This window comes from Panthera tigris, chromosome F3 (genome assembly GCF_018350195.1).
Source record: "Panthera tigris isolate Pti1 chromosome F3, P.tigris_Pti1_mat1.1, whole genome shotgun sequence".
NCBI lineage: Eukaryota > Metazoa > Chordata > Mammalia > Carnivora > Felidae > Panthera > Panthera tigris.
In genome coordinates, this window is record NC_056678.1 from 10,791,059 (window position 1) to 10,813,311 (window position 22,253).

Genomic DNA, 22,253 nt, shown 5'->3' on the forward strand with positions numbered 1-22,253 from the left:
GGAAGGGTGACAAGATGGAGGCAGAAAGAGGCGCCATGAGTCAGGGTTAGAAGACATGGTAAGAAACTATGTTCCTGTCACCAGCTCAGCCATGCCCCTTTAAAAGGAAGAAAGGAAGGGGCGCTGAGAGCGGCTCAGTCGGTTAAGCGTCCGATTTCAGATCAGGTCATGATCTCATGGTTGATGAGTTCGAGCCCCGCATCAGGCTCTGGGCTGACCGCTCTAGAGCCTGGAGCCTGCTTCAGATTCTGTGTCTCCCTCTGTCTGCGCCTCTGCTGCTTGCACTCTGTCTCTCACATCGTCTGAAAAAATAAATAAACATTTAAAAAAATTTTTTTGTTTTTTAAAAAGGAAGAAAGGAAAACAATCACAGCCACAAGTATGCATTGGAAGGTACCAGGAAATTTCCTTTCCTGCTGCCAGTCCTGCCCTAGAGTCCTCACATCTGTAGCTGTGTGGCTGAAACGGGGAGGGGACCCTTTCCTTGGGCCCCAGAATGCCCTGCTCTAAATAAAAGAAAGATCTGGTCCCTACCGATTGGAGCTTGTACACAAAGTGAAACATTGTAAAAATAGCTACTCTTCTCAGAGTGACTACTAAACTGTACAGATTGAGGAAACCGGGGATCAGAGAGGTCAAGTGACCCGTCCAAGGAAACTCAGCAAGAAAGTAGCGGAGCTAGAATACAACCCTCAATCTGTCTCTGAAATCAAGGTCTTTGCCCCCGTTGTTCCATTCAGTTTGATGAACTAGAAAATACTTTGGCATTCGGGCTGTTAGTGTTTTAGAAAGTCAGGCTTTAGAAGGTTCTATGATAGGAAGAAGGTCATGTTTCTAAGACTGGTACCCAAAGCAGCAATCGGAGGGCCTGAAAGCCCCCCGGGGTGGTGTTGGGATGAACAGCAGAGTCAGGGCAGCTCTCCCTACTGTGAGCAAACTCTCAACTTGTTTCCTTTATGGGATTCTCCGTATATTTCCCTTCACAGGGCCCGCTGCCTCTGAAGAGGGCCCTCCCTGTCCCCGGTGCCCTGGGTGAGGCCTTGGGCATGGGGGCAGGACAGGAGGCCTCCCTCCCTGCCAGCCAATACCCACCCCTCATAATCCCTGCACCCATGTCCCCTCTTCTCTCTGTCCTGGGAGGAGGGATCCAGAAGGGGCACCTGGGGCGGGTGGCCAGTGTACAAGCTGGTAGCAGATTCATCCCTCCGGTGTGGCCTCCTCATCTTCCAGCCTCTTGGCTGCCCAGAGGGCTGGGACAGCGCTGGGGGAGGGCTGCTATGCTGGGTCTTCTGGGAATCGGATGTTCAGGATCTTGGCCTTTACTCTATTTTACAGGAACGGGAAAAGGCCCTTTAGCAAGCAGCTTGTAGGAGCTGAAATTCCCACAGAATCCAATGCATCAGTCTAATCAGGGGAAAAGAAAAAGATTTCACACCACAGGGAACCTGAAAATCTTTGCTTGGATTTCTTGTCCTTCCTCCCCAACCCTACCCCCCCCCACCCCCACCCCGCCCTATACACAGATGAGAGACGGATAGATTGATAGCGGTTTCCTGAAAATGTGACCGTGCACGTGGAAAAGAAAGGCGAAAATAGGAAAGGTGGTCCTGTCGGTGCCACCCTGAGCGTTGCCACAGCTCCCGTCTGGGGCCATGAGAGAGCAAAGTCGCCTCCACAGTCCTCTCGCTCCCACGCCAGAACGCCAGGAAACCCAGGTATGACATGAATGCAATAATTTAAAAAAAAAAAAAAAAAAAGGAAGAAAGCAACAAGGATGCACGTAAAAGAAACAGAAAAGAGGGGAGAGGAAAGGAATAGAAGAACAACTTTAACTTTTAGAGCCAGAAAAAGGCATGTGAAAGGAGGGCGAGGTTGAAAAGGGCTGGGACCCGGGCAAAGACCGGGGTCCGGCGGAAACTTCGCGAGGAAGAGGGGCCAGGCGGTTGTCCCATCCCCATGTTTGGGCAGATTAATGGAGTCGCGGCTCCCTCGCCCGAGTCCTGCCCTGGGAGGGGACAGTATCTGTTTAGATTTGCGTCTAAATTTAAACCCTGATCGCCGGCCTCCCTCCCCCGCTCCCCACCCCTTCCCCCCTCCCCCCACCCCCGGCCTCCCCCTCCCTCGTGCTCTCGCGCAGGGCCGGGCCGCCCGCAGTCCCGAGCGAGGCAGCCGGCGCGCCGCCGCCCCCTTGCCCTGCGCGCCGCAGCCCCGGCCCGGCGGGCGCGGGGAGCCGAGCGGACAGCGAGCGCGGCCGCCGCGGAGCCGGCACCTGGAGGCCATGGAGGTAAAGCCCCGGGCGCAGGGCTGGGGGCGCGGGGCTGCGGCCGCCCCCCCAAGGGAGGGTGGACGCGCCCCGGAGCGCCCCGTGCTCCCCGGGAGACACCCCCCCCCCCCGGGGCGGCTGGGGGACCCGAGAGGGAGCGCGCGGAGTGGGGGGGGGGGGAGGTCGAAGGTCCCGTCCGGGGGCTCCAGGTGGGGGGTGTGGACCTCCGGGCTTCAGAATCCAAGAGTGCGGTGCAGCCGACTGCGTAAACGCGCGAACGCGTGGGCGAACACTCGCACGGAAGCCGAAGCCCCCGAATCTGCGGAGAGGACGGGTACTGAAAAGGGAAACAGAACGGGCGACGCGAGGCACTTCTGTGCCCGGCTGTGGGCTTCCCTTTTCCACTGCAGACTGGCCTCTTACAGAGAGTCCTCTTGCTTGTCAAGCCCCAGTCTGTCGCATGTCCTTTCAGAACTTTCCGAGAAGCTCCCCTCGTGGGCAGTGAAATGGCACCGTTTCTGGTACACGCGCGAGTCCCCTGCATGTCCCCGCCGTCTGAGGTGTGCTGGCCGCGTGTGCGGGGCGCACCCCGGGGGAGGCTCTCCGCGGCTCCCTTCTGTGCGTGGGTCTTTCCTGGCGCCGTTCCGGCCTCAGTGGGGTCCAGGCGCCGCTGTCCTGTGCAGGAATGCCCGCTGGATTCCCCGGTCCCTCCCTTGGCCACATTTGGAGGCGTCCGTAGATTTCCCCCTTGAAATGGAGACCTGACCTTCAGCCCTCAGCCACTCTTAGCAGGACAGGGCTTTCAACAACGATGAAAGGAGAAGGTGCAAATGTTATGTGGCTTCTAAGGTGATTCCCACCCACATTCACCGCTGGAAGTGCGCCTGCCAGGGGTGCCACTCCCACCCATGTTCAAAACGAAAACTGTTCCTCCTGAGGCTGGCAGCGACAATCAACTCACAGACAGTTGTCTCTCTTCCCAGCTCCAGGCTCTGTGCAGGAGCCCTGGCTGGCTGTCCTAAGCTAGACTCTCTGCTGGGCCTGCCTCTGTGACTTCTCTGCAGGGCTGTGGGTCTGTATGGAGCAGGCATCCCGCGTTCAGGCATGCAGCTCGACCGGTTGTCTTCAAGGAACAGGGATCATCTTCAGGGAGCCTGCAGAGTGTGGGATGGACCCTCGGTAGCAACATTTGCAAGTCAGGGAAACTCAGGCAGATCAGGGCTGCGGAGGGGTGGCAGGGAACTCTCGGCAAAGCTCAGCAGGTGGTGTTCACAGTCGGCCTCGGGATTCTCTCTGGCGATACGGCCTCAGGGCAGATCAGGGCAGATCAGGGCGGAGGAGGGAGACGGCCCCCCGGGGCGCCTGGGTGGTCAGGCAGGGTGAATGAAGGCTCCTAGAGAAGTTGCTTGAGAAGTGGGTTCCCTCAGGGGGCACCTGGGTGGCTCAGTCAACTTCCACTCAGGTCGTGATTTCAAGGTTCGTGAGTTCGAGCCCCGTGTCAAGCTCTGTGCAGACAGCTCAGAGCCTGGAGCCCGCTGTGGCTGTAATTCTGTGTCTCCCTCTCTCTCTCTGCCCCTCACCCACTCGTGCTCTCTCTCTCTCTCTCTCTCTCTCAAAAATAAATAGACATTAAAAATGTTAAAAAGTGGGTTCCCTCCTCTGGGAGAGTATAGGGGGCCTCAGGCCCTAGGCTAGAGGTTCAATATGATGTAGGACCTGGCTCATTTCTTGCAGAAATGGACTGGGGATAAGAGCAAAGCACGCTTTAGGATTAAAAGCATGTTGCCGCTTGAGGGCCAAATGCGTGTGTGAACTTTGTTCTGGGAAGAGGTAGAGGGACTCCTTCCACAGAGGCATTCTCTTCTCCCTCAGCTGAGGAAGGAATGGTGTGCGGGGAGGGGTGGGGAGGGAGGCCCCGAAATTCTCACCTGAGCAACTTCCTGTGTGGCTTGGGGCCGGTGTTGGGTGGGGGGGGGGAGCCCCCCTCTCTGTGCCCCCCCCTCCCGGCTCCAGAGATGCGTAGTGTAGTTACTGACGGGGGAATCTCACCAAGATGGGGGGTGTGGGGGGTGAGGGGGGATGAGAGGAATTGCTCAGCTAGCCAGGAAGTCTGTCAATGTGCCCTGCTTTTGAAGTTTCTTTGTCAAAACGACTGAAAAAAGAACTTGGACTGCGGGGCCCTGGAAAAGGACGTAAAGAGGAAACCGAGAGGCTGGGGAAGTGACAGTTCTGAACCAGGAAGTAAACTTTTTATGGGGGGTCGTGGTATGCAGGAGTGGGGTTTGGGAACTCCTGCCAGCTCGCAGAGTAAAACCCTCTTTTGAGAGATGAGACTCCCTTTGGAGCTTGAAGGCACCACTATACTTGGGGAGAAACTGAGTTATATCACTTCTCAGCATTAGGAATTCAAGTCAGACCAACAGGGCTGACTCAACATTCATTCTCTAGAACCCACTTGCCTATTAGAAGTCTTTGGCGAACCTTTTCTTTTTTTCGGTCACCGTTCCCATTATCGACAGTCTCAATCATTACTTCAGCCCTCGTTAAGCCCTCTGGAATAAACAAGATAAAGATGGGTTTGAAAAGCTCACACGCAGTCCGGTAGGGGAGATGGGACTTACTAGACCCCGTCGTGGACGCAATTTTCAGATGGGTGAATGCCAAATGAATGACTACCGCAGATCATAAGTGCTACAGTATTCCGATATTTCGAGGTGAGACTTGACAGAAGCCTTGAAAGAAGGGTGGGTGGTGAGGAGGAGAAGGCATAAGGAATGGGTACAGGGAGAACATGCCAGCTTTGTTCAGGAAAGTAGGCCAGTTGGCTGGAGAGGAAGGCAGGGAAGCAGTGAGAGAAAAAAAAAAAAAATGAAAGTAATAAGATAAAAACCACAGGGCCTCCAAGTATAGTGGATGCTGGCCAAGTGGGTGAGTGGGAGCTGGAATCCAAGCCATCTGGAGGAAGGGGTTACTTTTTCTTCCCACAAAGTCTCCTTGTCTCGCTGTGCCCCCAAGGGGTGCCTTTTTCTAAATCAGACAGAGGCCAGCTGCAGGCCTCAAAGGCCAGGTAGTGGATGGCCCCGGGTTCTGCTCCATGGACAGTAGGAAACTGCCGGGCATTTAGTAAGATGGCGGCCGGGAGGTTGCAGGGATGAGTTGGCAGAAATGCCAGTTCATTGAGTGAGCAGGGGAAGTAGGCCGAGAAGCTTCTCTGAGGGTCCGCGCCCAGAGTCTGACTTCGAGAGACAAAAAGGATGGAAACGATGCAGGAGTGAAGACCCCGTGTTGAAGGAGAAATGAGAATTGACGGCTGGTGTGTGAGCTCAGTTAGCACAGTGCCTAGACGTATAATCATCTCATTTCTCAAGAGAAGTTTGCTTGGGAAATGAATTAACAGCCACAGGGAACTCCTTGACCTCTCTGTCCGCGGCTCCAGTGTCTCCGCCTTGGGAAGCCTTCCCAGATGCCCCCAGGGTCGTCGACCTCGCTCTCAGAGCACTTTGTTCAAGCTGCATTAGAGTCCTAAGTCGACTTGGAATTGCCTGCCCACCTGGCCCTCTCCCTGGAAGGCCCAGCAGACCGTAAAAGGTTTTTGAACGAGGAAATAAATAAATGATCGATGATGGGAGAGAGATCGGATTTTGTAATTTAATCTTATTTGTTTTACTTTATTTTTTTTTTTTTTACATTTATTTATTTTTGAGAGACAGAGACAGACTATGAGCAGGGGAGAGGCAGAGGGAGAGAGAGAGAGAGAGGGAGACACAGAATCGGAAGCAGGCTCCAGGCTCCGAGCTGTCAGTGCAGATCCTGACACGGGGCTCGAACTCACAAACCGCGAGATCATGACCTGAACCGAAGTCGGATGCCTAACTGCCTGAGCCACCCAGGTGCCCCCATGGGATTTTTTTTTTTTTTTTAAAGCAAGGTTCAGGTATATTGGTTTTGGGATGCCCAGCACTCCATGAGAAATACAGGCCTCCCAAGATGCAAATGCGATTCATTTTTAGAAGAGATCATAGGTGACATCACTGTGGATAGGAGCCCAGAAGAGAGAATTATATAGTAAAGAAAGAGCTGGAGACTTAGGACATCTACGTTAAATTAATATCCTTAGTTGTTTAAATATAAGTTGCAGGCCCTATCAAATAGCCTGAGAGTGCTTGCAAAAAGTTTAATTTTTACAGACTAAATGCTTCACGTGTTCAACTAATAGTAGACACGGGAAAATTAAACTTATCTCCCACGGCCATATGTCTATTTCGTTGAACAAATGAAAGATTTCGTCTGGGACCATTAAACTTTATTGCCACTGAGCAAACAATGGATTTCTAATTTAGATGGAGACAGTTAATGAGCCCTTTTCTCTGAGGCAACTCCACGTCCTTCCCAGATATTCTTGGTTATTCGTCCATTTATTCCATATTTACTGAGCATTTATTGCATACTAAAGCTTGTGTTTGAAATGTTACCTGTGGGGCTGTCATATCTTTTATCCTTGCAGACTGTCAGTAGCAGGATGACGAGAGAAAGAGGGAGGTACAGAGTGTGTGTGTACGTGTGTGTGTGCCTGTATATATATATTTTTTTAACCTTTATTTATTTATTTTTGAGACAGAGACAGAGCATGAACGGGGCAGGGTCAGAGAGAGGGAGACACAGAATCTGAAACAGGCTCCGGGCTCTGAGCTGTCAGCACAGAGCCTGACGCGGGGCTTGAACTCACGGACCGCAAGATCATGACCTGAGCCGAAGTCGGCCGCCCAACCAACTGAGCCACCCAGGCGCCCCAGTGCCTGTATATTTAACGTATTCCGTTTGTAACCTGCTTTTTCACTGATTTTTTTTTTTATTTCATTACATTTTTTTTTAACCACGATTTCACCAACAGCCTTTGCTGGTTTTGGACTCCCCCTCTCACTGAGCCATATGTTGGCTGCTGGCTGGAGTTTATGGGTCATAATCAGGGACCGCATGGCCTCTGGAAGCTGGGGTTTAGCTGGGAGGACTTGTGGGCATGCCCCCATAGCCCCACATTTCTCTCTGGCTCCCAGGTGCTCTGTGGGACCCACAAAGTTACACTGGCTTCCACTTAGCTGACACCTTTCATTCAAGGGGCTGCAGTGACATCGGGAACTTGGGGCAGTCGAACTGGAAGGGCCCAGGCCCGATCACAGGAGGGGTGAGTGTGCATTCCTGGGAGGGAGTCAGGTTTCAGAGCCTGATCCGCAGGGAGCCTCCTCTGGGCAAGGCGAGCGGTTCCGTGGGAAATCTGAACGCTGGCGGCTCAGCAGCCCGGTAATCTTATCAGGGCCACAGGGGAAAGCATTTTGGTTCCAGAGAAGTCTGAAGGCAGCCCTGCCTTCCTCTAGTATTAGTTTTAGGTTTGCAGCCAGCTTGACCAGCCCTACTCCACTCACTACAATTGAAACATCTCAAGGCTGTGGGTGGAATGAAACCATCTCTCGCTGTCCCCCCTCCGCGCCCCTTCCCCCCTTCCCCCCCCCCCCCCCCCATCATAAGGGAGGAAGCCGAGACACTGAGGTTGCTGTTGCACCTTTGGAAAGCCAACAGCAATGCTTCTCTCGTCTGGGGAGGAGTGCAGCCCAAGCCTTGAGAAGTACGATCGTCAGTTTCATCACAAAAGCGATACCACTTCATGTTCGGCCTTCGGGGTATCATACAGACATTTTTATCTCTGTGTGCAAAAGAGGACAAACGATACTGCGGACACAGTGCTAGGGTTTGGTGGCCGCCATCAGCCTTACTGCCCTGAGGCTCTCCAGGAGCTCACCTCCTGAATGGATCTACCTGAGTCAGACCGGCGAGGACACTGCCCTTGTACCCTGGTCGTTTGGGCAGTGAACGCCCCATCTTCTTCCTTTGGGGGCCTCCTGGATACCTGTCTTCCGGGGGATTGTGGACAATGACGGCTGAGCCTGCGAGGCTCCCCTGTAAAGGCTCATTTGGATGGGTCACATCCTTTTCTGGGAGAAGGGGCTCTAGCCACTGCATCACAGCTCCAGTGGCTCCCTGGGAAGGTGATGTGGATGTGTAGGACGTGTAGGAGACCTTTCTGAGATGCCATCAGAGCCCATCCCTAATGGATAGTGTTTGGGCCCCCAGGCTGGAAGCACTGAGAAATTCCAAACACCGGAGTCCGACATTGTCTCCGGCCAACAAACTAAGTGTTTGCATCGCCAGACGTCCCCAGCCTTTTGTTTGGAACCTGCTTGTGCCATATCAGGACCACCCTCCTGGCCTCGGGGTAGCAATCACAGCTCTTTCCCAGACTGGATGTTCTGTAATCGATCCCTACCAATTCACAGGACACCACACCCTCCCTCTTTAATTAGGCCAGGCACCGGGGGCACAAAGATAAACGCCTCACCCCGCCCAGCCTTGCAGAACTCAGGTCTGGGGGCAGGGCGAGCACCCAACAGTGCAGAACTGAGGTTTGAGCTCCCAAGCACCCAGGAGAGGCAACGCACCTGGCCTGAATTCAGGGGGACTTCCTGTGACAGACCGTTTCTAAGTTGAGTCTTGAGACATGAGTAGGCGTCTTGGTGCACAAAATTGGGACAAGTGTTCCAGTGAGAGGAAGTGACAAGAGCAAAGTGTTTGGTGCTCGAAACAGCATGGTGTGTCTGGGGAACCACCTGCCGTTCGTTCCTGGAGGATAAAGCGAGATAAAGGTATTTGCAGTTGGGGGACAGGATGGGGTTACAGAGAAATGTAAGTTACAGTTCCCGCCTTAAAGGAGCTCTCTTCTATTTGGGGAAACAAGACGTACACACATGACATAACATAAAAAAAAAATTCAAGATAGTGTCTTGGTAAGGTCTCAGGTGTGTAGGAGTTCAAAGGCAGCCTCTCTAATGGGAGCCAGAGAAAACTTGCTTCCTCTGCCGGGGATCCCCCCACAAAGGTGCAGCCTCCTGGCGGCCCTGGGGGTGCTCAGCCATGGGGATTTCAACCCGGTGACCAGCGTGCTGTGCCCCAGGCCTGCACCTGCACACTCTTGCTGAGGAAATCCATATGAAACGGGCTGCGGGCCCCAGGGGAATGCCTTTGGTCAGGCTCACCAGAAGTCACCCCCACGGCCCTCTTTCCTTCCCCGACAGAAAGAGGCCTCTGGGACAGGGCACCTGGGTGGCTCACTCCGTGAAGCGTCTGACTTTGGCTCAGGTCATGATCTCACGGTTTGTGAGTTTGAGCCCCGCGTCGGGCTCTGTGCCCGGAGCCTGCTTCAGATGCTGTGTCTCCCTCTCTCTCTCTGCCCCTCCCCTGCTCACGCTCTCTCTCAAAAATGAATAAACTTTAAAGAAAAAAAAGAGAAAGAAAGAAAGAAAAAGAAAGAAAGAAAAGAAAGAAGGGAAGGGAAAGAAAAGAAAAAGAAAAGAAAAGAAACGAGAAAAGAAAAGAAAAGAAAAAAGAAAAGAAAAAAGAAAAGAAAAAAAAGAAAAGAAAAGGCTTCTGGGAATAACCAGGCTCACAAAAAACCTCCTTGTCCATTCACACCTCTACCTGCAACCCCTCTCATTCTTCCCACTGTGGCTGTTGTGGCCGCACAGTGTGTGCATGTTCTAGAAAACCAGCGTTTACCTTTGGCCCAGGGCAGTGCAGGGACAGGCGAGGTGGGCCCAGCAGCAGCCGAGCATGTGCATCGCCCCGGCCGGACCCAGCGACACAGCACAACAGAAACAGGAAGCTGAGCTTGTGGCTGCTATTACGAAAGCCCAGCACCCACAGCAGAGGTCACTAAGAATTTACGTGTCACAATATGACACCCAGGGCTTCAGGCGCCCTCGGGGCCTCCCCTGCAGACCCTCGCCCAGCACATGAGCTAAAGGGACAGCTCTGCCAGCCTGAGGGGGTGGCCCCCACGTCACCCCCCCCTTCCCCCCGCAAAATACATTCCCAGGCTTTGGGTCTCTGGCTCGTCTTGCTCTTGAGGTATGTTTTGATGGATCAGGGAGAAGTTCTGAGCAACCACATCGATGTCAGTGTGGGGGTGCCTACTAAAATACAGAGGTTTTGCCTAAGTTTATCTTTTTTTAGTCCTCATAAAGACCCACCACATCTGTTTTCGTCGGTGTGGTTCAGTTATGTCTAGAAGGTGACGGTAGTCTGGAAGAGCCAGGCCCCCCATTGGCCCCTGTTCTTTGTCCTGCACTGGAGAGGCTCTGACCGCCCCACAGTGCCTGTGTGCTCACGGGGAGACCACAGGCCCCTCGGCCTGGCCACTCCTTCAGCTCGGGGCCAGCATACAATGGAGGCCAGGTGGCTAGGCCCGGGGCCTTAAAGGTCGGGCAGAGATTTACTCTGAGACCTTGCTACATACCGGAAAGATTTGCGAAAGGTTCCAGCTGTATCTCTGGGTGAAACTAGCCTAAGCGTCTATGGCCAAAAAAAAAAGGAAGTTTAAATAAAAATTCAGTTTTAGGGCTTAGGGTTTTGAGAGCAAGAAGGAATGTTAGCAATCTCTCCCGTTCCGTTCATTTTAGTTTATTTTTTTTAATTTTTTAACCTTTATTTATTTTCAGAGAGAGAGAGAGAGAGAGAGAGAGAGAGAGACAGTGTGAGTGGGGGAGGGGCAGACACAGGGGGAGAGAAAGAGAATCCCAAGCAGGCTTCACGCTGCCAGTGCAGAACCCAGCGCGGGGCTTGAACCCACAAAACCACAAGATCGTGACTTGATCTTGTCAGACGCTTAACCGACTGAGCCACCCAGGTGTCCCTATTCCGTCCATTTTAAACATGAGGAAACTAAACAGAAATGCTTGACCGATGGTCATGCTTAAAATCAGTTAGTGGCGGGGCACCTGGGTGGCTCAGTTGGTTAATCGACTGACTTCGGCTCAGGTCATGATCTCGCGGTCTGTGAATTCGAGCCCCACGTGGGGCTCTGGGCTGACAGCTCAGAGCCTGGAGCCTGCCTCATATTCTGGGTCTCCCCCTCTCTCTCTCTCTCTGCCCTCTCCCGCTCATGCTATCTCTCTCTGTCTCTCAAAAATAAAATAAACACTAAAAAAAAAAAATCAGTTAGTGGCAAAATCAGACCTCCGCCAAAGGACTCTGGGTGCTCGGCGCAGGAACTTCCCTTGTACGGGGCACTGCACATCCGTGTGTTGAAATCAGCTCGTAATTCCTTTCTTGCCTCCCCAGTTCTGTGTATGGTCTATGTGCAGGCAGCGGTGCTCAGTTTCCTAGGTCATACCCAGCAAGCACCATTAACTCTGGGAGGGACAGGGACAGGAACAGCTTTTATTGTCATTGTTCTAACCCAGGAGCACAGAGATTGGGGGGGCGGGTGCTTGGAGGCCCAACCCCCCCAGGTGCAGTGCTATTCCCTTGTTCTCCTAGCCTCCCTCGAGGGGTCTTCCTGGGAGAGCCCCTGGCCCCTGTTTCCCAGTCGTGCCCAAATCCCCTCCCCTCCCCTGAAGTGAAGTATGCGGGAGAAGAACCGGGTTCCAAGCCCCTGTGTTTTCAGGGGCGACGAATGGGAGGCCCCGAGAGCTGCCGACGCCCAGGCGACAGCAAAGCGCCCGAGTGCTGCCCACGTGGGGGTCTAGAGCCCGTGGAGATGGCAGATAGAAGAGTTTGCTGGGACTGCCACAACGTGGCTGCAAACGAGGTGGCTTAGAACAACAGGGATGTATCCTCTGGGTCCTGGAGGCCAGATGGCTGCAATTGGTGTCCCAGGGCCACATTCCCTAAGGAGGCTCCGGGGAGTCTGTTCCCCGCCTCTTCCAGCTCCTGGCAGGCGCCGGCTTCCTTGGCTTGTGGCCACTGCAATCTTTGCCTCACGTTCACGTTACCTTCTCCTCTGTGTGTCTCTCGTAAGGACATGTGTCATTGGATTTAGGACCCACACTGATAATCCAGGGGAATTTCCCCATCTCAGAATCAATACCCTTTTACTAAATGAGGTAACATTCCCAGGTTCCAGAGACCATGGAGTGATCAGATCTTGGAGGGTGCCGTGTAGCTCACTACAGCGGGCAACTTGCTGTCCGTTCTAGGGGCAGGGGACTTGGGGATTGGCAGGGTGAATCCTTGGTTATTGCAAGCCACATTGGGACAATACCGCCTCTGTCACTGCCCTTGAGTGAATTACCAGTGAATATTTGTTGATATCTGTTGTGTGACCAATTTCCTGCCTCTCGGGTAGCAAGACCCACATCGGGGTGGATCGCAGCCACATTTCTTTCTGGTCAGAGCCACAGTTGGGAGACGAGGTCCATAAGGTGCCATGGGACATTGCCATGGAGCTATAAAGATTATCTCCCCCTGGTCTGGTCTCTTTCCAATGAGATAAGTGTGGTATTAGCTGGCTGGGAGGAGCCACTTAAGGTTATCCAGGATCAACTCCACATTCAGAAAGGATTGTGCCAACAAGATGATAAAATTGCATTTTATATGATGTCATTTGATATTCTGTTATCAACTACCTGTTCATTATTCATCCCTTTATTCACTGAGTTGGGGACATGTTTTGAGTGGCTACCAAATGGAAATTAACAAGACGCAATACCTGCTCTCAAGATCCATAGAGTTTGGAAGTGGAGAGGGTGCAGAGATGGAAGAAATGATACAAAACTGTTTGATTGGCTCTGTAAAGGCAGTGAGTAAGCAGTTTGGTGTCACACGTGATGACAGGTAATGGTCAGGACAGGCTAGTGTGTGTCTGTAAAGTGCAATTCCACGGTCTTAGCGGCTGAAGACAGCAAAGGTTTCTTTCTCTCACGCTACGTGTCGGTTAGGCGTTGGGGTGGGGGTAGGGGCGCCTGGGTGGCTCAGTCGGTTGAGCGTCCGACTTCAGCTCAGGTCATGATCTCGCGGTCTGTGAGTTCAAGCCCCGCGTCGGGCTCTGTGCTGACAGCTCAGAGCCTGGAGCCTGCTTCCGATTCTGTGTCCCCCTCTCTGTCCGCCCACCCCTGCTTGTGCTTTCTCTGTCTCTCTCTGTCTTTCAAAAATGAATAAACATTAAAAAAAAAAAAAGAAAAGAGTTGGGCTGGGGGTTCTGCTCCGTGTCCTTGTCCTCCCTCTGCGACCCGGGCTGACAGAACAACTTCCATATGGAACATTGTCAGTTGTCCTGGCAGAGGGAAGGAAAGTTCTGGAGGACTGGCACCGGCCCTGGCTCTGGCCGTACAGCCACACTCAACCCCAGGACTGGGGAAGAGCGATCCTCCCATGTGCCCCCATGTGCCGGGAATGAGAAGAGTTAGGAATGTGTCGTGAACACCGTCCGTGTGCCTTGGGGTCTTACAGGACTTCCAGAGGAGACGAGATGATCCATGAACTGGGTCTGGAAGCAAGACCGTGTCTTTCACGCTGGCAAAGGTGTGAAGCCTGGGGAAGAACACTTACCTGTGCCGCTCACGCTCATTCCCTGGGGACTTACACACCTCGTGGCTGGAGATGTTCTTCCTGATGAAAACGAAACCTGCTTCGCAAACACAAAGAATGTTTTCAGTGATTTTTAATTCCCCTTCATGCTTTGGAGCGTGATTCGGAGCGGCAGGTGGGTTTGGAGGGAAAGTCATGGGGCGAACACACACCCCCCGTTTCTGTAGGAAAACGGTATCAGTGAAATAAAACATGAGCCATTAGGTGCAACTGTTTGTAGTGTTTCTCAAAGAATAAATGAGTTAGGGGCACCCGCGTGGCTCAGTCAGTTAAGCGTCAGACTCTGGCTTAGGTGGCAATCTCACGGTTCGTGAGTTCGAGCCCCCCATCAGGCAGCCTACTTCGGATTCTGCCTCTCTTTCTCTATTCCCCTCCCCCTCTTGCACTCTGTCTTTGTCTCAAAAATAAAATAAACATTAAAAAAAGAATAAAGAGGTTACAAGAAAAAAAAATAAGAGAATCAAAAAGTTTCTCAAACATCTTAGCCCCGGAGCAGCCAATTCCACAGACTGTGCCACCAAGAGTCACTGCTTGCAGCCACCCTTGCTGGCTCGGAAACGCTCCCCCATAGTGAATAGGGAAGCTGTGCTTTTTTTCCCCGCATGTAGTTACAAAACACGCAGAATTACAATTTTTCCCATAAGCCCTTCCTTCTGTGTCTAAGGAAGGGGTGAGTGAAAGCCTGCAAATATCACTGGAATCAGGTGGTAGAATTTGAAGGCAGTGGTAGCAACAGGCCACCCTCTGCCCTCGGTTCCCCCTTGGGTTTCCTTTTCTGAGCACCGCATTTGGGACAGGCCATCAGGGATGCTGTGTGGACGGATAAACCACGAAACCTGAGTTCCGGGTCCACAGTCAGTAAGTAGCTTTAAGGTCCTGGTTGGTACCTCCGTCTGTAAAGCTTGTGCCCGCTTTACCTACCTTAGAGGGTTCATTTGAGAAGGAAGTAAGATCATGTGTGATGGAAAAAAAAAAAAATTATGAAGCTTCCTTGGAACATGAAAACATCCCATGGATATAAAGTCATGGTGGCATGGGTATTAATATTTGTTACGTGGATATTGTGAAAAATTGTAACATCCCTGAGCATGTCTTCTGTAAGAAAGTTGTGGTGTTCTCTTTGCCTAATGGGAGGCGGCAGAGGGAGTGCAAAGAAGGGGATATTGGCATCTATGAACACAGCTAAGACTTCCCCTGAAGGCCAGAAGATGCATAAAAAAGATCCTGGTCTGTGTAATGGTCATAAGGAAAATGTTTTGCAATTCTACCATGCTTTTTTAACATTTACTTATTTTTGAGAGACAGAGAGAGGCAGAGCATGAGCAGGGGAGGGGGAGAGAGAGAGAGAGAGAGATAAAGAATCTGAAGCAGGCTCCAGGCTCTGAGCTGTTTGTTAGCACAGAGCCTGATGCGGGGCTCGAACTCACGGACCGTGAGATCATGACCTGAGCTGAAGTCGGACGCTTAACCAACTGAGCCACCCAGGCGCCCCAGCTTTCTTTTTAAAGCACGCTCCCTTATCTCTTCAACTAAGCGGTAAGCTCTAAGAATCCTCATCATTGGCCCTAGTAGCCTACAATCAGCACAGTATGTATTCAACACACCCTTTTGAATGAAGATCGGATTGCAGGCTTCACATCACCTCCCGGAGAGGCAACGACGTGGCATAAGGGTTAAGAATACACACGCAGGAGCCACACAGCTGGGTTCGAGTCCTGACTCTACCAGTTACTAGCTTGTGACCTCTCTGTGCCTTGGTTTTCCCATCTGTAAAAATAGAAACAGTAAGAGTACCTACACGATTGGGTTGTTAGAGGATTCAATGAGTTCATATTTGCGTCAAGTGCTTAGAACAGTGCCCGTCACATAGTAGGTTGGACGTGATTGCTGAATAAATGAGTAGATTTTTAAGAGAACGGCCTCCCTCGCTTTTGGTGCAGCTTTGGCTGGGACCCAGGATAGACAAGAGGACATCTGAAGTTCTCCTCCGGCCCGAGAGTGCGTGACTCCCTGATAGCGTGTGTGGAGAGGGGCGCACAGGGCGTGCAGACCTCCGCTGGTGAATCTCCCTGGGGCCTCTGTAAGAGGCTGGTGCTTGGGGCGGTGCTGGAACAGCAAATCCAGGCCGCAGGCTCGCAGGGCAGCCAAGGCCTGGAAGGAGAAGGGAGTATCATTGGCTCAGTAATTACATTTCAAAGAAAGGGGTGCGGGGACAGGAGACGGCACGTGTGTTTGGTAGGTTCGCCTGGTAGGACAGTGAAATGAGGCAGGACCTGGGAAGGAGAGAGGCTGACCATCCCACTGCTTTTCTCCCCCTCCCTCCCTCTCACTTACCTGGGTTACGCCTCCCCTGACCTGTCCTCGCCTTGCACACCTGCTCGGGAGGCCCCTGCTGGGGAGCAGAGACTGCTGGGATGTATTTGGAAGTTCATCACTCAAGCCAGAACCCTTCTCAGCGGACGTCAGTCCTGAGCTTCCGGCTGGGTTGAAGGAATTGAGAGCTCCCATGTGCCAGCCAGGAAATGTTGAAATCTCAAAGAGTTGCGTTACTTGTGGTACGAAGGATTTTTCGGCAAGATGAATTCAGAGCGGGACGAATTACCTTGCCCAGAGTGTAGGGGGCCACACTTCACCCCTCAGGGTTTTCCGGCGGGATGTCCCCAGGGCTGGGCCACAGGGCTCTGTCCTGAGCCCTGGCTTTGCGAAACATGTTTATTCATGCCTTTGATGAAACACTGGGGAGAATCCAGATGACCCCCAGCCAGGATAGTTAATACACGCTGCGTGAGGTATTCGAGTTCAAAATGATTTATATAGGATGGGGTGCTGGGTCCAAACAGACCTAACGAAATTAAACAGGGATGAATGTAAAGTCCTGTGCTTGGTGTTGGGAAAACGTGCGCCAGGCCAGGAGAGGCCGCTTGGTCCGTCATCCCACGTGTGTTTAGTGGGCCTACTAAGTAGGTGCTGCCTCGGTCCCTCCTCGGAGGGAGTCACACATAAAGGCAGGATCTCAACCACCTTCCTACCGGGGGTGGGAGGTGACAGGATGCATCGGCACATAAGTGCAGGGCACAGGGTGTTATGTAAGTGACAAGATCACGGGACCGGGGGATTTTCTCAGAGACTGGTGCTGTGCACGAGGCTTCAGGGGAGGGGTGACTTCAGAGCGGGCACTGAACGCGAGGAAGGTTTTTTTTAAGCAGGTGGCTGTGGTGCAGGGACGAGGAAGAAACGGTGGCGCGGAGCTAATGTGACGAGGAGGAACGAGAGACCTGCGTGGGCAGCCATGAGTAGTACCTCAAGTGACCGAAGTGGAGGGTCTCTTAAGGGAGCGCGCGTGTGTGCACACGTGCACAAGTGTGCGTGCACGCGGGGGTGGGCAGAGGTGGGGCTGGTGGAAAGCTAGGATAAAACTAGACTGTGCACCTGCTGGAAAGACAACACTGATAACGTGGGCTTTCTTCAGTGGGAAGTGAAGGTCCTCGGTGGGGGGGGGAGGGGGGCTCCCAGGGACAAAGGGGCGCCCGAGGGCTTATTCATCTGGTCCCAGCGCACAGGGGGAGGGTGGGGAGACTCTGGAGGGTGATGTACCAGCTGAGGGGCTAAAGCACAATGAGAGGTGGCCTTGAGATTGGAAAGGCCAAGGAGCTGCAGAACAGATGGAAGGGGGAATCCCCAGTATTTGGTATTTCGTTGGAAGCAGCCTCGGGGGCAGCGGTGAGAGAGAGAGAGCGATCAGAGCGACTGCACTTTCCATCCAGAGCAGCGAGAAGAATGTTGCTAGTTTGGCAGGGGAGAGGCTGAGTTTTGGTTGAGGCACCGGCAGGACATTGGGAACCGGACATTCGGAAGGTTCAGTGGTCCCCTGCACAGAAATAGTCTCTGAAGCAGGGGAGGTAAAAGCCACTGCAAGGAGACAGTGGCCAAGGCCATGGGCAACTCTCACGTTTGAGGAACACCAGGAGACGAATAAGGACAATGAAAGAGCGCTTTAATTCACATGCACAGGGTTGGGAGTTTTGTTTGTTAATGTTTATTTATTTTAAGAGAGAGAGAGAGGGCAAGCAGCGGAGGAGGGACAGAAAGAGGGACAGAAAATCCCAAGCAGGCTCCACAGCTGCCAACACAGAGCCCCACGTGGGGCTCAGACTCACACACTGTGAGATCATGACCTGAGCTGAAACCAAGAGTCGGATGCTTAACCTACTGAGCCCCCCCGGGGCCCCCCCAGTTAACTGACCATCAACTTCATGTAAACGAACACAGAAAAAAAAGTACTCCATCTCAGGCTTTCTCTCTGTACCCCACCAACGTAGGACCTGGAGTTTTTATCCTGCACAGGAGGCCTCCCTAGGTCTCTCCTTTGTGGGGTTCCATTTTCCTTCCCTTAACTGTCTCTCAAGCTCAAGGAATGGGGGGCCTCCTCACCTCTCAGCGGTGACCCGGGGGCTGGGATTGTGGTAGCCAAGAGGACGAGAATGGAGGGGGAGGGGACAGAATTAGTTATTCAGTGGGCAGAGGGCTTTTAAGTGCTGTTTGTGGCGATCAGGCTACAGACCCCACATCAGAGAATCCATAGACCTACAGCCACATGTTGAGAAGGTCTGAATTAGGATGTTCTTGGTATTATTTGTAAAGCAATGCTAAAACCACAACCAACAAAAAATCCTCCCAGAAAACCCTAGGACGTTGTGTTCAGGAGTTTTCACTTTAGCTTTAAACTGTTATTTTAGGGGCGCCTGGGTGGCTCAGTCCATTGAGTGTCTCACTCTTGATTTCGGCTCAGGTCGTGATCCCAAGGTCATGGGATGGATCCCCATGTTGGGCTCTGCACTGAGCGTGGACCCTGCCTAAGATTCGCTCTCTCTGCCCCTCTCTCCTGCTTGCTCTCTCTCTCTAAAAATAAATAAATAAAATGTTACTTTATTATTAGGTTAATATTGCACATTTAAAGGTAAAATTGTAAAAATTCATCATCCTAACACAACTATTTTTCTTTTTCTTGCTCCTTTCTGATCCTCAATTGTAATTCCCTTTGTCATTAAGAAAAAAATTGGGGGAAAAAGATGATTCCGCGTAACGTAACTACTTTCAATTTTGTGTGTCTTTATTATTTTTAGCCACACACTTGGTTGTTACAAAGTTGTAATCAGCGTATATGCGAGTCTATATCTTTTCACTTAATCTTGTTTCCAAGACAATATCCTTGTTCTACATAGCCCTCTTTTCATTTTAAATGTTTGGATGGTATTCTGTTATATAAATATACCATAACTTATTTAATCATTTTTTTCTATTTTGGGACATGGCATTTACTTTCACGTTCTCCTTACTGTAAATAACATAGCGATACACAGTACATGTATCTTTTTTTGTTGTCCTTTTGAATTATTTCTTCGGAAGCAATTCCCAGGAGTGGAATTATTAGGTCAAAGACTATGAATGTTTCTGTGGTTCTCAGTAAATGTCGCCAAATCGGCCCCATCCTTCCTTCCTTCCTTTCTTCAAGGCTCTCTGTACCTGTAGGGATTGTAGGGAATGTGAGGTGACAGCGACCCGTGGCGCCTGGGTCGGTGCAGAGCCCTGTCCTCCCAGGTCCTCCTGTGGGTCCGCCACCAGCCGGGAGGAGCAGGGGAGGGCAGGAAAGGGCTGTGGGCACCGTGGGAAATGAAGCAACAATCTGGTACTTCCGGCTGGAACAGCTGCAGTTAAAGGGGAAATTACGTGCCAGCGAGGGGGAGGCGGGGCAGAGACAGCATGGGACCCCAAGAGCCTCACTCCCAGTCAAGGGTGGGGACAGAGCACCCTCGGGTTTGGAATGGCCTCTGGGGAGCAGTGGACTTGCACCTAGGAACCCCCTCACGGTCATGGGCAAGAGTGGTCTGGATTAGGGAGGAGAGACACTCACTCGCTTGCTTGCTTAGTAAAAATACGTAATGAGCGCCCACCATGTCAGGTCCTGTGCCGGAAATTCTGGACACAAAAGGGAATAAAACTTGGGCCCTGCCCACAAGGGGCTTGCAGCCTAGTAGGGAAGTTGGAAGGATAACAGGTGACTGCAACAGCGTGGTCACTTATTCTAACAGATGTGTGCCCGGGGACACAGATCGGGGTGTGACCTGCAGGGAGGAGGAGAGGTGTCCCAGAGGAGGTGATACCCGGGCTCAGTCTGGGACGAGGCAGGAGAGACGGGAGTGCGCGATTTCTGCCCAGGATTTCAGATTTGCAAGGAGTCTCTTTCAGGCTCGGTCTGCTTAGCTCACAGTCCCGATCGCAAGGGAGGGGGAGCCTGAGGGGCCCTGGAGGTGCATTTGTAGCACACACTTTTTAAAGTAGTCAGTTGGGTGTTTATTTGGCGTGGCTGATGAGATCATGGGGAAACCGTTAGAGCTCTCCAAAGCCACCTCTTGGTGCCACCGCCCGCTTTATTCTCAGGGCAATGGGGGGCACGGAGTCATGTGATCAGATTTCCATCTCAGAAAGTTTGCTGTGGCTCCGAGAGAGAGAGAGAGAGAGAGAGAGAGAGAGAGAGCTCGGCATGGGGTCCTGTAGGGCTGGTCAGTCGTCTGAACTAGAGATCAGGCAAGTGGGGCTTCAGAAGGGACTGTGGGGGTAGAGGGGGGAGGACCTCCCTCCCCCCTGGAGGGGGACCCTTCCTCCCAGAGCCATGAACTTTCTCCCTAAGGCCTCCCTGGAGACTAAGGGAAGGGGCAGCCCGGTTCTAGGGCTCTGTGCTCTAATGGGGATGCCCAGGTGTGGCCACAGCGTTTGAAGGGAGGGCAGACCTGGGGCTGGGCTTCGAGTGTCCATAGTGAAAGGCAGCTCACCTGTGCCCCCGGGGCCTGTGAAGGGCACTGTGGGTGTTGGGGTGTTGGGGTATGCCCCGGGGGAGAACCAAGCGAGTGTCACAGCCCAGCTGGGAGAAGTCAGGCACAGGGGTGCAGGTCAGGGCTCTGGACTGAAGTCCATCGCTGAATTGCTGTGATCAGTGGCACAAGATTTGGGGTGCTCACCAGGTGTGTCACCATCCCTGCTTGGCTTATGGGGAGGATTACATGAGACCATGTGTTCGTAGTCAAGGACTTGGAAAAGGTACAGAAGAGGCAGGGTGTTGTCACCTTTGTGCTTTGGAAGACACAGGGAAGTATCTGGAAAACGACTTGGTCCCTCAAAGAGAGGCAGGCGCTCTGGAGCCTGAGAGAGAGAGAGAGAGAAAGAGAGAGAGCGGGGGGAGGGGGGAGGCGGGGAGAGCCACAGGGTGTGCACCTCTGCCTGGGTCTCTGCTTCCTCCTCCTCTTGTGGTTTGCCTTTGAAACTCAGAGCAGCTGTTACAGACGAAAGAACAGGTTGGGTCCAGCCCAGATCACTGGGCTCAGAGGCAGAAGCCATGTTGGAGCCGCAATGAGGAAGCCGGCAGGGGGTCGGCAGGACTTCTGGCCTCTCTCGTCTTGGATGTCTCTGACCCGATACCCCTGGGGCCCACCTGGAGGCCCTGGGTCATGAGGAAGGGCTTCCTGTCCATACTAGAGGGACCACTGCCCCCTCACTCCAGCCGGGAGCTCTGCTCTAGCCACAGTTCAGGGCAAAGTTCAGGAGCTAGAGGGACCCCCTTCTTCTGTCCGGTGACGCGTTTTGAGTTTTAGAAACACAAATACCAGTTAAGACCAGAGCAGGGAGGGCCAGAATTCCAGGCCAGCCAATGGCTCGGTTTTGATAGCGCAGGGGAAGCGAGGCGCTCTGGCCCTGACCCCATGCCGTGAGCGAGCGCATTCATGGCGGGCTGGCACGAGGGGGACCTCGGGGCCCAGCCCCAGAGGCAGCTTCCGCAGGCCGGGTTCAATGCCTGTGTTAGTTGGCTGGGGCTCCCGTAACCACGTACCACAGACCGTGGGCTCACACAACAGACGTGCATTTCCTCACAGCTCTGGAGGCCAGAGGTCCAAGATGAACGTGTCCTCGGGGCTGGTTTCCTCTGAGGCCTCTGCTCTTGGCCGTAGGATGGGCGTCTTCTCTGGCATCTGCACGGGGTGTCCCCTCCGTAAGTGTGTTTCCTAATGTCTTAGAAGGACACCAGTCACGTTGGATGAGGACCTGCCCTAAGGACCTCGTTCTCACTTAACTTTCTCTTTGAAGACCCGTCTCCACATGGTCTCCTGCCGAGGTCCTGAGGGTTAAGACATCAACATACGAGTCTGGGGGACACCGTTCAGCCCATAACGACACCCCCAGACCCAGAGCCTCACTTCCAGCCGTAGTTGAGAATGGAAAGGTTGCGGCGGAGGTCACGGCCCCCGAACCACCGCCGCGGGGTGGAAATGAGCTCCGAGGCCTCTGAGCACCAGAGCAGTGGCCCAGGGCCCACCTTTCACTCCATGCCTGGCTCCTTGTTACTTCTGTCCTGCCTGTCCCTGGGCCATATCCTGGAAAGAGGGCACCCGGGCACACTGAACCCTGCACTGGCAGCTCCCGCCTGGCTCTCGTGCTCTCCGTGCTCCCCTCACCCAGGCCCAGCCTCCGTCTGGTCACCTCTCCTGCCAACGCACAGTGCGGTCCTGTGGACTGCGACCGTGGC

At 53.0% G+C, this 22,253-nt stretch overlaps 1 protein-coding gene and 1 long non-coding RNA gene across 3 annotated transcripts in view; one reads left to right on the forward strand and one right to left on the reverse strand.

The window, feature by feature from the left end:
- Positions 1-266: 266 nt before the first annotated feature.
- Positions 267-2,930, reverse strand: LOC122235860. The gene is made up of 3 exons (XR_006213951.1): positions 2,488-2,930; positions 1,161-1,404; positions 267-302 (listed from the first exon to the last, which is right to left on the reverse strand). It is a non-coding gene; the product is annotated as an uncharacterized LOC122235860 (long non-coding RNA).
- RCSD1 (RCSD domain containing 1) overlaps positions 1,539-22,253 on the forward strand; it is a 73,951-nt gene continuing 53,236 nt past the window's right edge. The window contains exon 1 of one of the 2 annotated variants that reach the window (XM_042976221.1): positions 1,539-1,715. In XM_042976221.1, coding sequence (XP_042832155.1) covers positions 1,653-1,715 — 63 coding nt within the window. In that variant the 5' untranslated portion in view covers positions 1,539-1,652. Of the gene's footprint in view, positions 1,716-2,182; positions 2,285-22,253 lie in introns of those variants that run through there. The other variant, XM_042976222.1, reaches the window with a different exon arrangement.